This window comes from Brassica oleracea, chromosome C6 (assembly GCF_000695525.1).
Source record: "Brassica oleracea var. oleracea cultivar TO1000 chromosome C6, BOL, whole genome shotgun sequence".
Lineage (NCBI taxonomy): Eukaryota > Viridiplantae > Streptophyta > Magnoliopsida > Brassicales > Brassicaceae > Brassica > Brassica oleracea.
This window is the reverse complement of record NC_027753.1, coordinates 4,399,477-4,416,636: the sequence shown is the minus strand read 5'-3', so window position 1 is coordinate 4,416,636 and position 17,160 is coordinate 4,399,477. Positions and strand designations below refer to the sequence as shown.

The following is a 17,160-nucleotide window of genomic DNA, read 5'->3' as shown; positions in this document are numbered from 1 at the left end:
TTTTTTTCATCCTTTTGTTTGCAGTAATTATAGAATAAATTTATTCCTTGTTAATTTTGGTAAAAAATCGTAATTTCTCATCATTTCAAAAATATTAGTCCTAGTCATTCTTTTCCTATGCTTTCCTAGTAGTCTTATGATGTTTACCCTGCCGTTAACCTTCGAGGAAGATAAAAATATTACAAACTGGATTAATCGTAGGTAAAGTCCAAATCTTAAAGTCCATAAGTGGAATATGACAAACTGGATTCGTACGAAGTCCAAATCTTAAAGTCCACAAGTGGAATATGACAAAACTGGATTTGTACGTAAAGTCCACGAATATGACTCTCCTAAGGGATAGGAAAAGTGGGGTCGATCATTAGTTGTTTATGAATTATTTCGTTCAAAGAAAGTTTGCAGAGACATGGAAGCTGACGATGAGCTGAAAATGGATTGTTTGTCAACGAATGAAGCGTGGGAACTGTTTCAAAATGTAGTTGGAGAAGCCCCATTAAAGAAGGATCCGGAAATTCTCACACTTGCAGAAAAGATTTCCAAAAAATGTCACGGCTTGCCACTTGCACTCAATGTGATTGGCAAAGCCATGTCATGTAAAGAGGATGTACATGAATGGCGTCATGCAAATGATGTTCTCAAAAGTTCCAGCCGCGAGTTTCCAGGTATGGAAGAAAATATTCTATCAGTTTTGAAGTTCAGCTATGATGGTTTAGAGGATGAAAAGGTGAAATCATGCTTCCTATACTGTTCGTTGTTCCCGGAAGATTATGAAATAAAGAAGGAGGAGTTGATCGAATATTGGATCAATGAAGGATTTATAAATGGAAAGAGAGATGAAGATGGAAGTAACAACAAAGGTCATGTTATTATTGGTTCGTTAGTTCGTGCGCATCTATTGATGGAATCAGAAACTACTGTGAAAATGCATGATGTGTTACGTGAAATGGCTCTTTGGATAGGGTCTACGTCTGGAAAAGAGGAAGAAAAACAGTGCGTCAAATCCGGTGTGAAGCTAAGCTGTATACCAGATGACATCAACTGGTCAGTTTCGAGAAGGATCTCGTTGATGAGTAATCAAATTGAAAAGATATCTTGCTGTCCCAAATGCCCCAACCTTTCCACTCTATTTCTCAGGGATAACGACTTGAAGGGTATACCGGGTAAATTCTTTCAGTTTATGCCATCCCTTGTCGTCTTGGATCTTTCGCGTAACCGAAGTCTTAGGGACTTGCCGGAAGAAATTTGCAGCTTGACTTTCTTGAAATACCTCAATTTATCAAACACACGTATAAGTTCGTTATCAGTTGGTTTGAAGGGGTTGAGGAAACTAATAAGCCTGGACCTGGAGTTCACCAAGCTTACAAGCATTGATGGGATAGGAGCAATCTTACCAAATCTTCAGGTGTTGAAACTATATCGTTCTCTTCAATATATTGATGCAAGATCAATTGAGGAGCTACAACTTTTAAAGCACTTGAAGATTTTAACAGGAAATGTGACAGATGCTTCAACTTTGGAAAGTATCCAAGGAGTGGAGGGATTGGTGCGTTGTGTTCAACGCCTTCGGATTATCAATATTTCCGCAAAGGATTTAACATTAAAAACGGTAGCTCTGGGCGGTCTTCGAGAACTTGAGATTATAAATTCCAAGATCTCTGAGATAAAGATAGATTGGAAATGCAAAGGGAAAGAAGATCTTCCTTCTCCATGCTTCAAGCACCTCTCTAGCATTGTTATACAGGATTTGGAAGGTCCAAATGAATTGAGCTGGTTATTGTTTGCTCCAAATCTCAAGCATCTTGAGGTGATACGTTCACCAAGCCTAGAAGAAATAATAAATAAGGAGAAGGGAATGAGTATTAGCGATGTGCATCCTCCTGATATGACGGTTCCCTTTCCGAAGCTAGAATCCCTCACTTTAAGGGGTTTGCCTGAATTAGAGAGAATATGCTCAAGTCCCCAGGCTCTTCCATCCCTGAAAGATATTGCTCACTGCCCAAAGCTGTCACTAGAGAGTTTCCAAGACACGAACAGGTATGTTGAAATTGAAGAATGAGGCTCAGAAGCCCCGTTTCGTATGTCATATGTGTGTAAGTGTATCCTCTCAGTTTCTGAAACTTGGTTTTCTTTTTATGTTCTGCTTTCCCTTGAATGACATTGTTGCATTTCCACTTCTCTCCAGTTTGTAACCATTTGATACAGTTTCCTTAAAACTTTTATTTGTGTGTATTCCGATTCATGTATCTCTAATAGTAAGAAAACGACAGTGGGTGAGCAATCATCTTCTTCAGTTTCTGCAGCGGTTCAACTTCGTCAGCTTCGAGTATCATGGTGGTCGGCGAAAATTGCTATAATAATAATAGAAAAACAATTGCTATGTAACCTATTAAATAATAATGAGAAAGGAGACACATTTGAATGGTAATAACTAAAAACCTGTGATCTGGAGCTTGAGTGATTAAAGATCAGTGATGAAAAAGGAGATCATATATTTTCTGTTTGAATGATTTATGTTCTCTTCTCTTATTGTTAATAATCAGCATTAATACCGTGGAAGTAAAATCGTGTTGCCTAAAGTACAAGGTTCTTGATATTAGAGTTGCCTAAAGTGTAAACTATTTGGCAAGTTGGCTGTCTTGCAGTTGTAGTAATTGACTTTTGATAAAGAGAGTCAACCATAGTTAAGATATTACTATTCATTGCTTCATTCCTTAGAGAAGAGAAAATCGAACAAAATACTTTCCTCGTTTTAAGCCCCTATGTCGTGTGTCTGATCCAGCTAACCATCACACACTTTGCCGACGATCTGATCCACCACTCTCCATCTGTTTTGCCTGCAAAGGCCATCATATGAAGAGAAATAAGTACTATTACTATTGCCCTACTTGTGATTTGGAATTCCACAGTGGTTGTCACTTACTTCCTCCCAAAGTAAGCCATCCTTTTCACCTCCACCACTCTCTGACCCTCACCTCCTCAGATCCTTCTTTCCTTAGCTCTAATAACCTGTTGATTGGGATATTATATCCTCCGGTTCAGAAAAGTCTGATATCAATATCTGATGGAAATCATGTCAAATGCAAGTATTGTCAGAGACATGTTAAAGACCGATACTATCATTGCTCAGTCTGTAATTTCAGCCTAGACATCAATTGTGCCTTAAATTCACCACCTCTCACTATTGAAAACCAAAAAATCCATGACCGCACTCTTTCCCTCTTCCACAAAAGAGTCCCTTTGCCATGTGATGTTTGTGGCTTCTCTCTTGACACTACTTGGGATCCTGTTTATTCTTGCCAACTTTGTAGCTACATCGTCCATAAAAATGTATCTACTTGCCTCGTATTATTAAGATCACCCGTCACCCACACCATCACAGACAGAGGATGAGTTTTCACAACCAAAGCAGATGATTGACAAGCTTAGTTTACCATAATATTATAAATGTGAATGGCAATTTTAAAAATTTATCATTAGATTTTATTAAGGCTACAACTATTAGTTAGATATTTTTTTTGTTAAAAATATTTGAGGTGACATATAGTTAGAAGCTAAATTATAACAAATTTAAAAAAAAAATTCTATTTTATGATTTCTAATTGGATTTGTAAAATAATTAGATTCTGTTTAGCTAAATTTATGATTTAAATAAATAGACAAATTTGATGTGATAAAAAAATAAAAATTAATTTTCAGGTAAAAATAAATTAAACATTTTAAATATAATTAAATTATTTGTATATTTGTGTACCTTCTCGTAAGGCGGTTTAACCCTAGTATCCAAAGATAAAAACTTACAGTTACATCCAAAATAACTACATCAAAAATTGCTCCAAATATATCTACAGCAATAAAGTTACCGTTAAAGCCAATTCTTTTACACCAAAAATTTGCCAGGTAGTTTTATACAGCCATATGCCTAGTTGGGTTTGGGTTGGTCTGGTCTTTTTTTTTACCATCCCAACAAGTAATGGGTGATATTCAACGATGTTGATTCAGAGTCTGCAACCAAGCCAAAATCACATTTCGTTTCAGTAAATTGTTCAGGAAAAAAAGAAAAAGAACATAACAAATTGGATTGGAACGTAAAATCCAGAGTCTTAAAGTCCACAAGTGGTTCATGTGACTCTAATTAGACATCCTAGGGGATAGGAAAAGTGTGGCTTTCATTATTATTGTTTTGTGAATTATTGGTGTAGTTATCAGTCTTCGCCGGTGGCTTACTATTTTCTCATCAAGCCAATCAAAATTATTGGTCTTACTCTTTCTCTTGTTCATTCACCAAAGCAATGAGTTTGGTTTCTTAGTGAAAGTTTGAGCAAAGATGGGAGGCTGTCTATCGCTAGATTTACGATGGCACCAAGCGGTAAATCAAGCATGTAACTGGTTATTTGGGGATGGAAATTACATTCATATGATGAAGGCTAATCTCGAGACTCTGGAGACAACTATGCAAGAACTTAGAGAAAGGTGAGATGATCTGTTAAGAAGAGTTTCCGTAGAAGAAGATAAAGGTTTGGAGCGGCTTGCTCAAGTAGAAGGATGGTTGTCAAGTGTAGAAAGTCTTGACTCTCGGGTCAGTATTCTGCTTCGGGATAAACCAACTGAAATCAATAGATTGTGTCTTTTTGGATATTTATCCGAAAATTGCATATCAAGCTATGAGTATGGTAAAGAGGTATTGAAGAAGTTGGAAGAAGTTACAAAGCTTATGTCTAAAGGAGTTTTTCAAGAGGTAGCCGGAACAAGACCTGCACCAAAGGTGGGGAAGAAACATATCCAAGAAACAATAGGTTTGGATTCAATGGTTGGTAAAGCATGGGACAGCATCATGAAACCTGAACGAAGAACGTTAGGTATTTATGGCATGGGGGGAGTGGGAAAAACAACCCTCTTAACTAGAATCAACAACAAATTCAAGGATGAATTTGATGTTGTGATATGGGTTGTGGTCTCTAAAGATTTGCAATACGACGGCATTCAGGATCAGATTCTAAGAAGATTACGTGTTGACCGGGAATGGGAAGGGGAAAGAGAGGATGGGAAAGCATCTTCCATAGCCAATATCCAAGGAAGAAAGAAATTTGTTCTGCTGTTAGATGATCTGTGGAGCGAGCTAGATTTGGACAAGATTGGAGTTCCACATCCAACTCAAGAAAATGGATCGAAGATAGTTTTCACCACTCGTTCAGAGGATGTTTGCAAACGCATGAACGCTGATGATGAGATGAAAATTGATTGTTTGTCAACGAATGAAGCGTGTGAACTGTTTCAAAATGCAGTTGGAGAAGACCCATTAAAGAAGCATCCGGATATTCCCAAAATTGCAAAAAAAATTTGTGAAAAAATGTTATGGATTGCCACTTGCACTCAATGTGATTGGCAAAGCCATGTCATGTAAAGAGAATGTACACGAATGGCGTCACGCAAATAAGGTTCTCAATACGTCTAGCCACCACGAGTTTCCAAGTATGGAAGAAAAGATTCTTTCAGTTTTGAAGTTCAGCTATGATCGTTTAGAGGCTGAAAAGAAGAAATCATGCTTCCTGTATTGTTCTTTGTTCCAGGAAGATTATGAAATAAAGAAGGAGGAGTTGATCGAATATTGGATCAGCGAAGAATTTATAAAGGGAGAGAGAGATGAAGATGGAAGTAACAACGAAGGTTATGATATAATTGGTTCGTTAGTTCGTGCGTATCTATTGATGGAGTGCGAAACTAAATCCTCTTTTTTCCAAATTGGATTCACACCTGCGGTGAAAATGCATGATGTGTTACGTGAAATGGCTCTTTGGATAGGAAAAGAGGAAGAAAAACAGTGCGTCAATTCCGGTGGGAAGCTAAGCTGTATACCAGATGACATCAACTGGTCAGTTTTGAGAAGGATCTCGTTGATGAGTAATAAAATTGAAGAGATATCTTGCTGTCCCAAATACCCCAACCTCTCGACTCTGTTTCTCGGGGATAACGATTTGAAGGTAAATTCTTTCAGTTTATGACGTCCCTTGTCGTCTTGAATCTTTCGCGTAACGAGTATCTTAGTGAATTGCCGGAAGAAATTTACAGCTTGATATCCTTACAATACCTCAATTTATCACGCACATGTATAAGTTCCTTACCAGTTGGTTTAAGGGGTTTAGGAAACTTATAAGCCTAGACCTAGAGTTTACCAGTCTTGCAAGCATTGATGGGATAGGAACAAGCTTACCAAATCTTCAGGTGTTGAAACTATATTGTTCTTGTGTTTTTATTGATGCAAGATCAATTGAAGAGCTACAACTTTTAGAGCACTTGAAGATTTTAACAGGTAACGTGAAAGATGCTCTAATGCTGGAAAGTATCCAAGGAATGGAGCGATTGGCGAGATGTGTTCAACGCCTTTGGATTTTGGATATGTCCGCAGAGGTTTTAACATTAAACACGGTGGCTCTGTGTTGTCTTCGAGAACTTCATATTATGTACTCCAAAATCTCAGAGATAAAGATAGATTGGAAAAGCAAAGAGAAAGAAGATCTTCTATGCAACAGTTCTCCGTACTTCAGGCACCTCTCCAGTATTGCGATATACGATTTGGAAGGTCCAAAAGAATTGACCTGGTTATTGTTTGCTCCAAATCTCAAGCATCTACACGTGACAAGTTCAGGAAGAATAGAAGAAATAATAAATAAGGAGAAGGGAATGAGTATTAGCAATGTGCATCCTGATCTGACGGTTCCCTTTGCGAAGCTAGAATCCCTCCGTTTAAGGGGTTTGAATGAATTAAAGAGAATATGCTCAAGTCCTCCTGCTCTTCCATCCCTGAAAAATATTGTTGTCGAATACTGCTGAAAGCTGCCAAAAGCTGCCACGGAGAGTTTCCAAGATACCATCAAGAATAATGAAGATGCTGAATGAGGCTCCGAATAATATGTGTGTAAGTGTATCCTCTCAGTTCTTAAACTTGGTTTTGGTTTTATGTTCTGCTTTTTCTTTAATATATAGCATTGTTGTCAAAATTGTATTTCTCAAAGCAGGAAACTTTTTCATTGTTGCATTTCCACTTCTCTCCAATTTGTAACCATTTGATACATTTTCCTCAAAGCTTTCATTTGTGTGTGTGTTCTTAATCATGTATCTCTAACGCAAACTCTTGACGCAAAACCGCATTGCTAATAGTAAGAACGACAGTGAGCAGGACCTTCTGTGTCAATGATTTATGTTCTCTTCTCTTAACTGGGAGGGGACATTCAGAGTCAAAAGAAGAAGGCTTCCTGATCGATGTTTCTCAAGAAGGTCATATGAAAGCTACACAGTCTGCAAATGGAAAAATGCTTCTCATCTGCATCTTTCAAGAAGCACCTCAAAACGATTCAGTTCGTCTTTCAGCTGGCTTAATCTGGTCACCTATACCAAACAAGAACAACGGTTCTTCCAAGAGAAACCTAAGCAACAACCTCCACCATTTGCAAGTTCTTGATTCACAAGTCTAACTCCCCATCTCTTATTAAGCTACAAGAGTCAACTACCAAACTACACAGCACAAGATTCCAAGTCCGAAAGTTGTTGCAGATATTTTGCTGAGTGCTCCGTCAATTAAGAAAATGAGAGACATGTTTTTAAACTTTCTGATCACAATACCGTTGGATACGAGAAACCAACCAGCCATGTCGTGAGCTTTCAAGTCTCAAAATTTTCAATAAAAAAATATAGACAATTTAAGTTTTGTAACGAGAGATTTTTCTATTTCTTTTTTTTTCCTTTTTTTTTAACTCATTTTTCTATTTCTTCTTCTCTTGTATTTCTATTCTTCCTGTTATGCTTTTATGTAAACATACCTCTCTGCTCATGAGATCATGACTTGCTTCCCAAGCTACATTGCTCCTCCTCTCTCCATTTTCAGTTCAGTATTAATAGAGCATTTAGCAAAAATATGGATGATTTCGCCTTTTTAAACGGAAATTTCTGATTTCTTTGGAGTTCCTTTTTTATCAGGTTTTTACAAAAAAAAAAACGTTTTTACATTCGAACCTAATTAAAAGTACTAGAGGCCGAGCCCCGCGCGTTATAAGCACGGAGTTATTTGTGTATGTTGTTGTTGTTGTTCAGTTTTACTTAGTGTTAGCGTTGTTAGTTATGTTGTTCTTACACTTGTGTTGGTGCGTGTAATTATTTGGCAAAGCAGAGGATAGGAGGTGGTGAAATTAGTAGGGAGGCAGTTGTTTGTTGTTGATTACGTGTAGGACGCTTTGTGAATGAAGACCAGTTGATACATATATATTTTTAGTATTTAGTTGTCTGCATCCCAATTCCCACCGAGGAACATATGATGGTGTGCTTGTGTCACTTTTTCTGGGGTTTTTGTTTTGTTTTGGTGGCTATTAGATTTTAGTTGGTTTCTTTGTTGCATTGTTTAACGTCGATGCCATGTAACTATCTGAACATGTTCTCATGCATGAAGCAAAAGACATGCTTATTTTCACGAAATGCAACAATGTACAAAGTATCCTTTAGTTTAGTGGTATAAATGTTGGTATTTATATGTCAATAACCCGGGTTCGAGCCATGGATTTGACGTTTTATTTTTTCACTTTTTTTAAATGTGGGACCCACAAAATGTTGACGTGGCGCGCTAAGGTGTTTTGAAACTGGCTCATTATAATGTTGATTGTAGAGCTTGCACTTGTTTGTTCGAGCACAAACCAGACATTCGTCTGCATAAGGTATCAACTTCAATTAGTCTGCATAAGGTATCAACTTCAATTAGTCCAGGGCCAGCCCTGTGTTTGGGTCAAACGACGGATACCTCGCAAAATGATTTTATTCATTTATTTTCATGTAGGGAAATTAAAACAAAATGGTTGACAGCTGTGGGATTTGAACCCACGCCCTTTCGGACCAGAGCCTAAATCTGGCGCCTTAGACCACTCGGTCAAACTGTCTTGTTACTTTTGTTTAACCGGTAGCTTAATTTATTTTGATACAAATGTTGTATACTTTCGGACAGATACCCACGTAGGTATTCGACATTCTATTATTGTGTTCTGATTATAGTTTGGGATTTGAAGAGATAATGTAGATTCCATTCGAAATAAAATTATTGTAACAGTTTGTTTGATTTGTTCACTCTTGGATCCTATTTATTTGTTCAATGTTAATTTAGGCATTACACGTGCCTTGGAAACATAAAGAAAACCAGAACGGTTCGCATCAAATGAGCTGCGTTAAGCATGTATGGGCTCCACCCTGTACGAAAATCGAGGCTAATATTCTCCGACTACTTGCAGAAAGTAAAATATCTCACTGCCTGAACTTACTTGATGATATCTACTGGAGAGAGACCATTACGATAAGTAAAACAATTTGCGTTTAAGTAAAACATTTTGCATATAAACTAGCAAAACGTTATATCTTGCATATAAACTAGCAAAATGAAGAAAAACATGTGTTGTTTGTTTCAAAAAAAAAAACATGTGTGGTTTAGCTACGAACCCAAGAAGGCTCCAAACCAAAGAGCTTATCGCCTCGGTTTTGAGCAGCTGATGACGTTCGGGGTGGTGGTGCATGTACCGTGATCGGAAGAACCCATTCGCATTTTTCTCTTTCCCGTATTAACAACGGATGTTCATACCTATAAAATCATACAGAACCAGAAGTGTACTTGACTTTAAACAACTTAAACACCTGAGATTGAAAGAGAGAATGATCCTTTGCATTAGAAGTCCCATTTTGAGTATTGGGGAGTAATACCTGCTCAAGTCCACATCCTTTGGGGTAATTAGGAACTCAAAACGAAGAATCCATTGCACAGAAACACGAGGTGATGTAAACGACATTGGACCATCCGTGGGAATCGAAAACAGAAAGCTCGTCTGAATAAGGTCTGCAACCACTTCATGGTGATCGCTTAGGACCTGTTGACAGCGTTAGGGGAAGAAAGAACACAATGTAGTAGAAAAATCTCCATTGTATTTGTACCTTGGTATGCGTTGGAGAATTTCTCCTGGAGGGATGAACAAATCTTCTGTTTATTGTTTCTGAAGTTTCCAGTGTAACCGAGACCTGAAATCAGATATATAGATCGCTAAATTCAACAGACCTTGATATAGCCTCAACTTCAGAATTACACAAAAAAAAAACTTGCAAATTATATGGACTTACCTCAAGACATCTTCTAGCTCCTTCTTCATGGAAGAAAGTAAGAGTTCCACCAATCTACACACACCATTGGAGTAAAATCGTTTCTTAATGCAGGAAATGTTATGAAAGAATGGGGAATTACATGAGGCTGCCATTACGTTATCGCTGAAGTAATACGTAGAGTCGGTATTCTTCGGGGAAAATCTAAGAAGGACTTGATCATCCATTCTGATGTTGTACGATCTTCCTCGTGTAAATCTTTCTGCTGCAAGAAAATGATTGTACTGGATAGGTTGCCATCAACAAACAAACGAAGACTAAATCATATAAAATATTCAAACTGTGAGAAGGGTAACAGTGTAGATAGCTCACATGGAATTGGTTCTCCAGCTCCAGCTTCAGGGGAGTTAGATGCTCCTGAGCCATTTGTCTGGTTGAGCTGTTGGCTCCAAATCACGGAATCTGATGATTTACCAGGATAAAAGCCATCTACTAGGAAAAAGATAGGAATCATTTTTCAGTAATTCCTTCCTTGCTCACCAGTTATAGAGCTAATAAGAAAAATAGATAACGGGACACATTCTAAAATAGCATCTTTCAACCATTATTGGTATTTGAGAAATTGTGTTAGCGAAGTAAGCCTTTCACAACTTCTTCGGCAAACAACTGAACTGGTAACATTCTAAGTAAAAAAATTGCTGTTTTAGGCAATTACATGCACATTAACATTTACCAGGTCCAGGGTCATAAGACACCACAGCAGCTGACAACTGAGAAACTATCTCTTTAGGAGATGATCCAACACCTTCTTCAATATATGACGTGGCTTTCATTGATAAGCGCGGTCCAGAATTCAAGGACGATGAACTGCCAAAAGTTCTGTTTAAATTTCCTTTGTTGGGATAGGAAGAAACAGAGGAGATCTCATCGCGTGAACTGTCATATCCATCCTCACCATTATCATATGCGTCATTTGCTCTTATCTGCATTAAGTAAAATTAATTGATTGTTCTTAAGTTGACCAGCATGCAAATGAAACCAATAGGTAAACAAAAAGCTGTAAAAGCAGGAGTTAAGATAAATAGTAATATGGTCGTACCCATTCAGAGTCTCCATCCATCCCTTTCCAGTATATTTCTGTCTGAATGGTACTGGTTGGAACAATCTCTGAGAGAAAACGTAAGATGCCCATCAGCTTGCGCTGCTAACGCCGTCCAAACATAAGGAAAAGAAAAAAAACCTTCTACGTTCTGTATTTGTTGTCCTATGAATAAACAGAGTTCGGAACTTGAACTAAAATTCACAATTAGATAGTTGAGAACAAATCTTACCATCGGTTTGACTATCCTCTAAAAGCAACCCGTTATTTTTCGGATCTGCCCATACTTGGATTGGGACTCGAGTGTTCTGTTAGTATATCAACACATGATTACGAGTGTCAATACTATGCCGACTTTGATTAGAAAAATCTAATAACAAAAGGGGAAAATAAACTATGTTCAGAAAAGCAAGAGTCCTAACACCAAAATATTCTTTTAAAGATTTTCTATCAGGAATCATGACGTATGAGGCATGTAAATTAAATTTCACTACTGACATATAACCACTCTGGACCCGCTATCAGGAGAGTAAAAATTCTACTTTATTAAAGGATATTACAATTAACTGACCGAATTACTAAACTCACTTCATATGTAAGAAAACAAAGTAGTACATGTGACACGAAAGTTTTCAAAGAACGTCTAGACTAACCTATGCTTCAACCTCATACTTTGAACAAAAACACTGGTGCGTAGCCGTGCCATCGCCATAGAGAAACAACAGGCTAGATGATTTAAGAATGTCGAATGACTCGTACAAAGTTGTGCGATTGTCTTATCAATTAGGCATCAAGCAGGCTAGAAACCAAGGAGCGCCTAGCTTAAGCACTAATAGCAAGAAAAGTTGTGTTTCAATCTAACATTCTTCTACAGAATTAAGTCTGCACAAGAGAGCTAGAAATGTTTGGGTAAACTCCAGTTTAGTTTTCTACACAGAAGAAAAGAAAAATATAATTGCATTCAAACAATCAGGGTAAACAAAACGCAATGTACTGCACCTACAGAACCTAAAAACAACACGCAAAAGTCAAGTAAACTAACCACTTCGATGAACTCTTTTGTAGACTCTTTGTAAAATTGACTGTTTTCTAACGCCATCAATCTTCCGCTTAATGTGCTCTTTATGTAGTAATGGTAACGTAAAGTAGCACCCTTATAGGAAGGTGGTATAATCGGTGGGAGTGTAGCTCGAACCATTACTGTACACAGAAACACAAACAAAGATGCCTGTGAGCTTAAAAATTGAAATTGTAAACGCTTGATGGTCATCAGCATCCAGCATAGTCTAATGTCATTATTCATGTAGTATTAAAGAAAGAAAATCAGGCAAGAGTACATGTCATCTTAGCCCCAGGGGATAAGAGTTGATTAGAAATCAAGGATGGTGTTGAACTGTCCAGAAAGATGTGTTCACCTGAAAATTACCAAAAAAAGATATACGATCACATAACTATAAAAATACACATGAATGGCACCGAACCTAGTGTTCCTCAACCAGGTACAAGTCTAGTTTCAAGATATTCAAAAGCATCAGCAATTTAGAAATCTCCACGAACTGATATAACATTAACAAAAGGCTTTTTTCAGTACCTTTTCGTCCTTTGCTTCTTGGTGATAACTTTTGCGTAGAAAACCACTGACTTTCCAGTTTCTCAACTCCTTTTACCTCAAAACTAAGCTTTTCCACCAAAACCGAGGGATTAGCCCCGTTCTCATGATCCATTCCAGGGGAATAACCAACCTCGATAGTTACAAATAAGGAATCTCCAGGCCTGTACACATCTTTATCCGTTTGCAAACTGAGAGTTGGTTTAACCTTGCTTCCAGAAACACCCGAAGATTCACTAATTTCGTTAAAACTGCTCATCCCCAAAAACGAAAACCTTGATGATAACATCGTTCCAATAGCTGTGTTCCTAAACTATTCAGCCTGAGGCACCACCACCAAGCAAAAGCATAGAAGCGGACTTGATCAAGTCCCTGAATACAATTTGATTACGCATAAACCCTGCCAAATTTGATCAATCAACACTTTTTTTAATTTTAAATATATAGAAAACGCCTCAAAAGTAAGCAAAACAATCACAAAGGTAACAAAGAAAGGTTCGAAATAACGATCATAGATCACAGAGACCTCCAGAAACTAGGGTTTCTAAAGAAGAAGAAGATGACTTACACGTGATGATTGGAATGATCACGTGACTTGGATGGAGTTAGAGCAACAAGAATACTCAATTCAAGTAGGCTACACAATGGCACTCAACCGAAACTCAGATCCGGAGAGAAGACGGCGCGGATCGCGCAGATCATAGAGCCAATTTGTGAGGCATCGTTTCGAACGAAGGCGATGTCTTGTTCACAGTCAGATTCACAGGGACTGAGCTTCCTTCTTTCTTTTTACCTTGTGTTCGTGAGAGCAAGGAAACAGAGGTAGCAGCAGGACGACGACATCGCCGGCGAGAGAATCCCCCGTCGCTAGGATCGAGAAAATGTGGAGGAAAGAGATTTCTACGGTGAACCGGGATGATCAATCTCAGCTCCTGATCTGTGATTTTTTAGATTTATTTTGTTTTCTTGTTAATTTACCCCATTTGCTTAACATTATTGTTTTTACTTTATAAAACTCCCTATATTGTAAAAGGGTAAATAGAAAATACCCAGATGGGTTCATGGGATATTTTCAGTACTTATTCTTGGGTTCACCCGTGAACCTCTAGATTCACCAATGTGTTATTTTATATTCGATATCTTTTAAAAAAAGAAACAAAATATTGTCAAATTATATTATTTTTTTAAAATTAAAAGGTAAAAAGAATTAAATAAAAAATAATAGTAATTACAAAAAAAATATTTTTAACGTCGTCAGCAAAACATTAAATCATAAATCCTAATCCCTAAACCCTAAATCCTAAACCCTAAACCCTTGGGTAAACCCTAAACTCTAGGATAAATCTTAAACTCTAGGATAAATCTTAAACTCTAAATCAAAATCACTAAACACTAAAACACTCAAGGGTTTAGGGTTTAGGATTTAGGGTTTAGAGTTTTAGGGTTTAATGTTTTTATTTAGAGTTTAGGATTTATCCAAGGGTTTAGGGTTTAGGTTTTAGAGTTTACCCAAGGGTTTAGGGTTTACCCAAGGGTTTAAGTTTACCCAAAAGTTTAGGGTTTAGGATTTAGGGTTTAGGGATTAGGATTTAGGGTTTAGTGTTTTGCTGACGACGTTAAAAAGATTTTTTTTAATTTTTTTTCCTAGCTACTATTTTAAAAACATAATATAACTTGATAATATTTTGTTTCATTTTTTAAAAAATGTCAAATTTGAAATAACGAAATCTTATTGGCCGGTGAACCTAGAGGTTCACCCTAGGGGGTGAACCCAAGAATAACTCTATTTTCAGGGCCGATGTAGACTTTCAATATAACAAAAAATTAAAGTACATTTTCAATATAACAAAAAAAAATTACAAAATGCCTCTTTTTTCATTTTACCAACAATTCATGAAATATTTTCCAGGACCAAAGAACAGCAAATTAAAACATTTTCTGATTCACAAATTTAACTAGTTAATAATAATATAGACTTATTTTCGTTTTTTATTACTGGAAAATTTTAAATAAGTTCGCACAAATTAAAAAAAAGGTTATATTGTATATTTTGAAAAAACATTATTACAACTAATAAAAAAAAAAGAGAAAATATAAATAATTATATAAGATAAATGCTAATAAATTTTACATTGAAATTTAAAAATATTATCTAATTTAAAACAAAAGAAAAAGGTTTAGAAAAGTTATCTATTAAAAACAGAGAAATATTAATAATCTGATTTAAGAAAATTTTATAAAATATTTGGCTTTTTAACTGTAGCCAAATATTTTAAGTTTTATAAATTTCAGGATGGCTATATTTTCAGCTGATGACAGGTCACAGTAATGTTCAACAAAGGACGGCCACTTTACGTTATAGTCTTTAGCCATCAGGCATTTAAAACCTAGTTGGACATTCTACAAATTCCTTAGACCATGTTTATCGCAAGTCCTTAGCAAAGTTCTTAAAGCAATAAATTGATTTAATTAAATCTAAACAAAATAAAAAGCATATTATGGATCCTTAAATAAGGAATTTGGCAACCGGTTTTAGATGAGTTTTATACCACGTGCCAGCCCAAAAATATCTCTGTTTTATTTTTTTTTATGTGGTCAGTTCGTGTCTCGTTTTCTCTGAACGACTCTCGGCGTCTCTTCCTTCTTCGCTCGTCTTTGCCGTCAGAGGGACGATGGAGACTCACCACGGAGGACGATGCTCCCGGTCCTCACGGCGGCGACTGGGAGATTGACGACTCACATCATCCTTCAGAGCAAGGTCCTTCAATTGACAGCTCATATCATCCTGATTTTGGTTTGTATAGATTTCGGATTACTTCATTGTCTTATTCATTGATAAACCCCAATTTATATGCGAGAATCTTACCCAAATTTGTGGGATACCCGATTTTTATTTTGATTGTGTGGATTTTGGTTAGGTAAAGATCAGAATGGGTTTTCCTAATAAGTTAGGGAAATGGATAGCTGAGAAGGCCCAGAAGAATAAGATCAAAGTTCTTCAAGATGTAATAGACAAGCTAAACAAGGTAAGTGTGTAGTTCATTTGAAAGTTAGAAATACTTTTTAATGTGGTTTGTGAAACTTATTTTTGTACAGGCGCTTGATTGCATTGCAGAAAGCGAGAACGCATTTCAAGAGAATTCGGGGAAAGATTTGAATCGAGTAAGACCAATTTATTTATTTTTAGCAAATTATGACCCGTAATGTTTGATTTTTTTTTTTAAGTAACTCCACTAATTGTACATGCTTCAGCACATTTGGAAAGAAAGAAGATATACGAAGGACATGCTAAGGGCGCGGATATGCGGCCGCCTCTTGTTGCAGAAGTAAGAGGTTTTATATTCAATTTGGATTATTACATTGAAGGTTTTGACTTACCACCATTTGTTTTTTGTGAAACAGTTGGTTTTGTTCCAAAAACTAAAGGTTTTGACTTACAGAGGCAAAACTGATGATCACACAGTAATAGCTCTGTTTTTAAATCTAAAGAACAGGGGACATGGCAGCAGAGACGATCCCAAAGGACGTGAAGAATCTTTGGGAAGAATGGAACATTCGTGTTCTCATAATCTCCAGTCTCTCATTCCAAGCGATCCTTGTCGTCTTCTCACCCAGCAGAAAACGCACATCCGGGAAGCTCTTCGTCTTCCTCATATGGTTCGCTTACCTTCTCGCCGACTGGTCAACAAACTACACCATCAGTCAAATCTCAGACACTCAAGACGAAGAAGACGGTGATCAAGGATGGACACTGTGTGCATTGCTCGCGCCGATGAATGATGTGAGGAGCAAAAGATCAGAATGAACAAAGTAGTGAGAACTTGAGGAGCCAAAGACATATTCCAGAACTCGAGACTCTCGGTTAAGTAATTTCACTTTCCTTGATATCATTTTCTTGTTTTTTTTTCTTAATTGCATTGTAGATAGGTTAATAAATACTTGTTAGAGTTAGGTTATGGTTAGTGGCTTGTACAAGTTAGGTTGCGGTTGTGATGAATGCTTCTGATCAATGCTTGTATTAGTGAATGTGCTTGTGATGAATGCGTGTTAGGACTGTGTGCTAGGTAATAAATTTTGTTAGATACAACTCAACTCAAAAAGTAAATTTTTTTTTTTTTAAGAAACCCAAATTAAGAAACTACCATTGTACCTCAAAAATTAGGTGATTCTGAACTAAAGTTCTTAACTACAATTTATTAATTTAATAGTTATTAAAGTGTACTTAAGAAACTATGTTGGATCCTAGGGATAAACATGCTCTTCCAGACTCAAGATACAACAATACATTGATGAGACAAAAGGAAACAAAACCCTTTAATGACGCCGCGTTATAAAG

At 36.8% G+C, this 17,160-nt stretch overlaps 2 protein-coding genes, 1 non-coding gene and 1 pseudogene across 8 annotated transcripts; 2 read left to right on the top strand and 2 right to left on the bottom strand.

The window, feature by feature from the left end:
* Positions 1-235: 235 nt before the first annotated feature.
* Positions 236-2,229, top strand: LOC106297271 (probable disease resistance protein At1g15890). The gene is made up of 2 exons (XM_013733547.1): positions 236-251; positions 366-2,229. The coding sequence occupies exons 1-2, from the start codon at positions 236-238 to the stop codon at positions 2,054-2,056; spliced, it is 1,707 nt and encodes a 568-aa protein (XP_013589001.1). The 3' UTR covers positions 2,057-2,229.
* A 1,996-nt stretch (positions 2,230-4,225) lies between these two features.
* Positions 4,226-7,037, top strand: LOC106301048 (annotated as a pseudogene).
* A 1,801-nt stretch (positions 7,038-8,838) lies between these two features.
* Positions 8,839-8,918, bottom strand: TRNAL-UAG. Its single transcript has one exon. It is a non-coding gene; the product is annotated as a tRNA-Leu (tRNA).
* A 408-nt stretch (positions 8,919-9,326) lies between these two features.
* On the bottom strand, positions 9,327-13,813 carry LOC106296358. Of its 6 annotated transcripts, none has more exons than XM_013732476.1 (13): positions 13,393-13,811; positions 12,807-13,224; positions 12,553-12,630; positions 12,258-12,415; positions 11,448-11,523; positions 11,216-11,283; positions 10,850-11,099; positions 10,489-10,608; positions 10,275-10,381; positions 10,138-10,191; positions 9,955-10,038; positions 9,727-9,890; positions 9,327-9,607 (listed from the first exon to the last, which is right to left on the bottom strand). In XM_013732476.1, exons 2-13 carry the CDS (start codon positions 13,111-13,113, stop codon positions 9,457-9,459), a joined length of 1,617 nt encoding a protein of 538 aa, XP_013587930.1. In that variant the 5' UTR covers positions 13,114-13,224; positions 13,393-13,811; the 3' UTR covers positions 9,327-9,456. The 6 variants fall into 6 exon arrangements, with proteins under 6 accessions (XP_013587930.1, XP_013587931.1, XP_013587932.1 ...); XM_013732477.1 differs by having other exon boundaries at positions 10,489-10,605; XM_013732480.1 differs by having other exon boundaries at positions 9,448-9,607; positions 9,727-9,859; positions 13,393-13,812.
* Positions 13,814-17,160: the final 3,347 nt, after the last annotated feature.

Excerpts from the sequence above, each read along its gene's own strand:
- LOC106296358 (XM_013732476.1), bottom strand. The coding sequence starts at position 13,113 with ATGTTATCATCAAGGTTTTCGTTTTTGGGGATGAGCAGTTTTAACGAA. Across the intron at positions 12,416-12,552 it reads CCCTGGGGCTAAGATGACAT|TAATGGTTCGAGCTACACTC; the intron begins GTACTCTTGCCT and ends TTCTGTGTACAG. Across the intron at positions 10,192-10,274 it reads CGTATTACTTCAGCGATAAC|ATTGGTGGAACTCTTACTTT; the intron begins GTAATGGCAGCC and ends TGGTGTGTGTAG.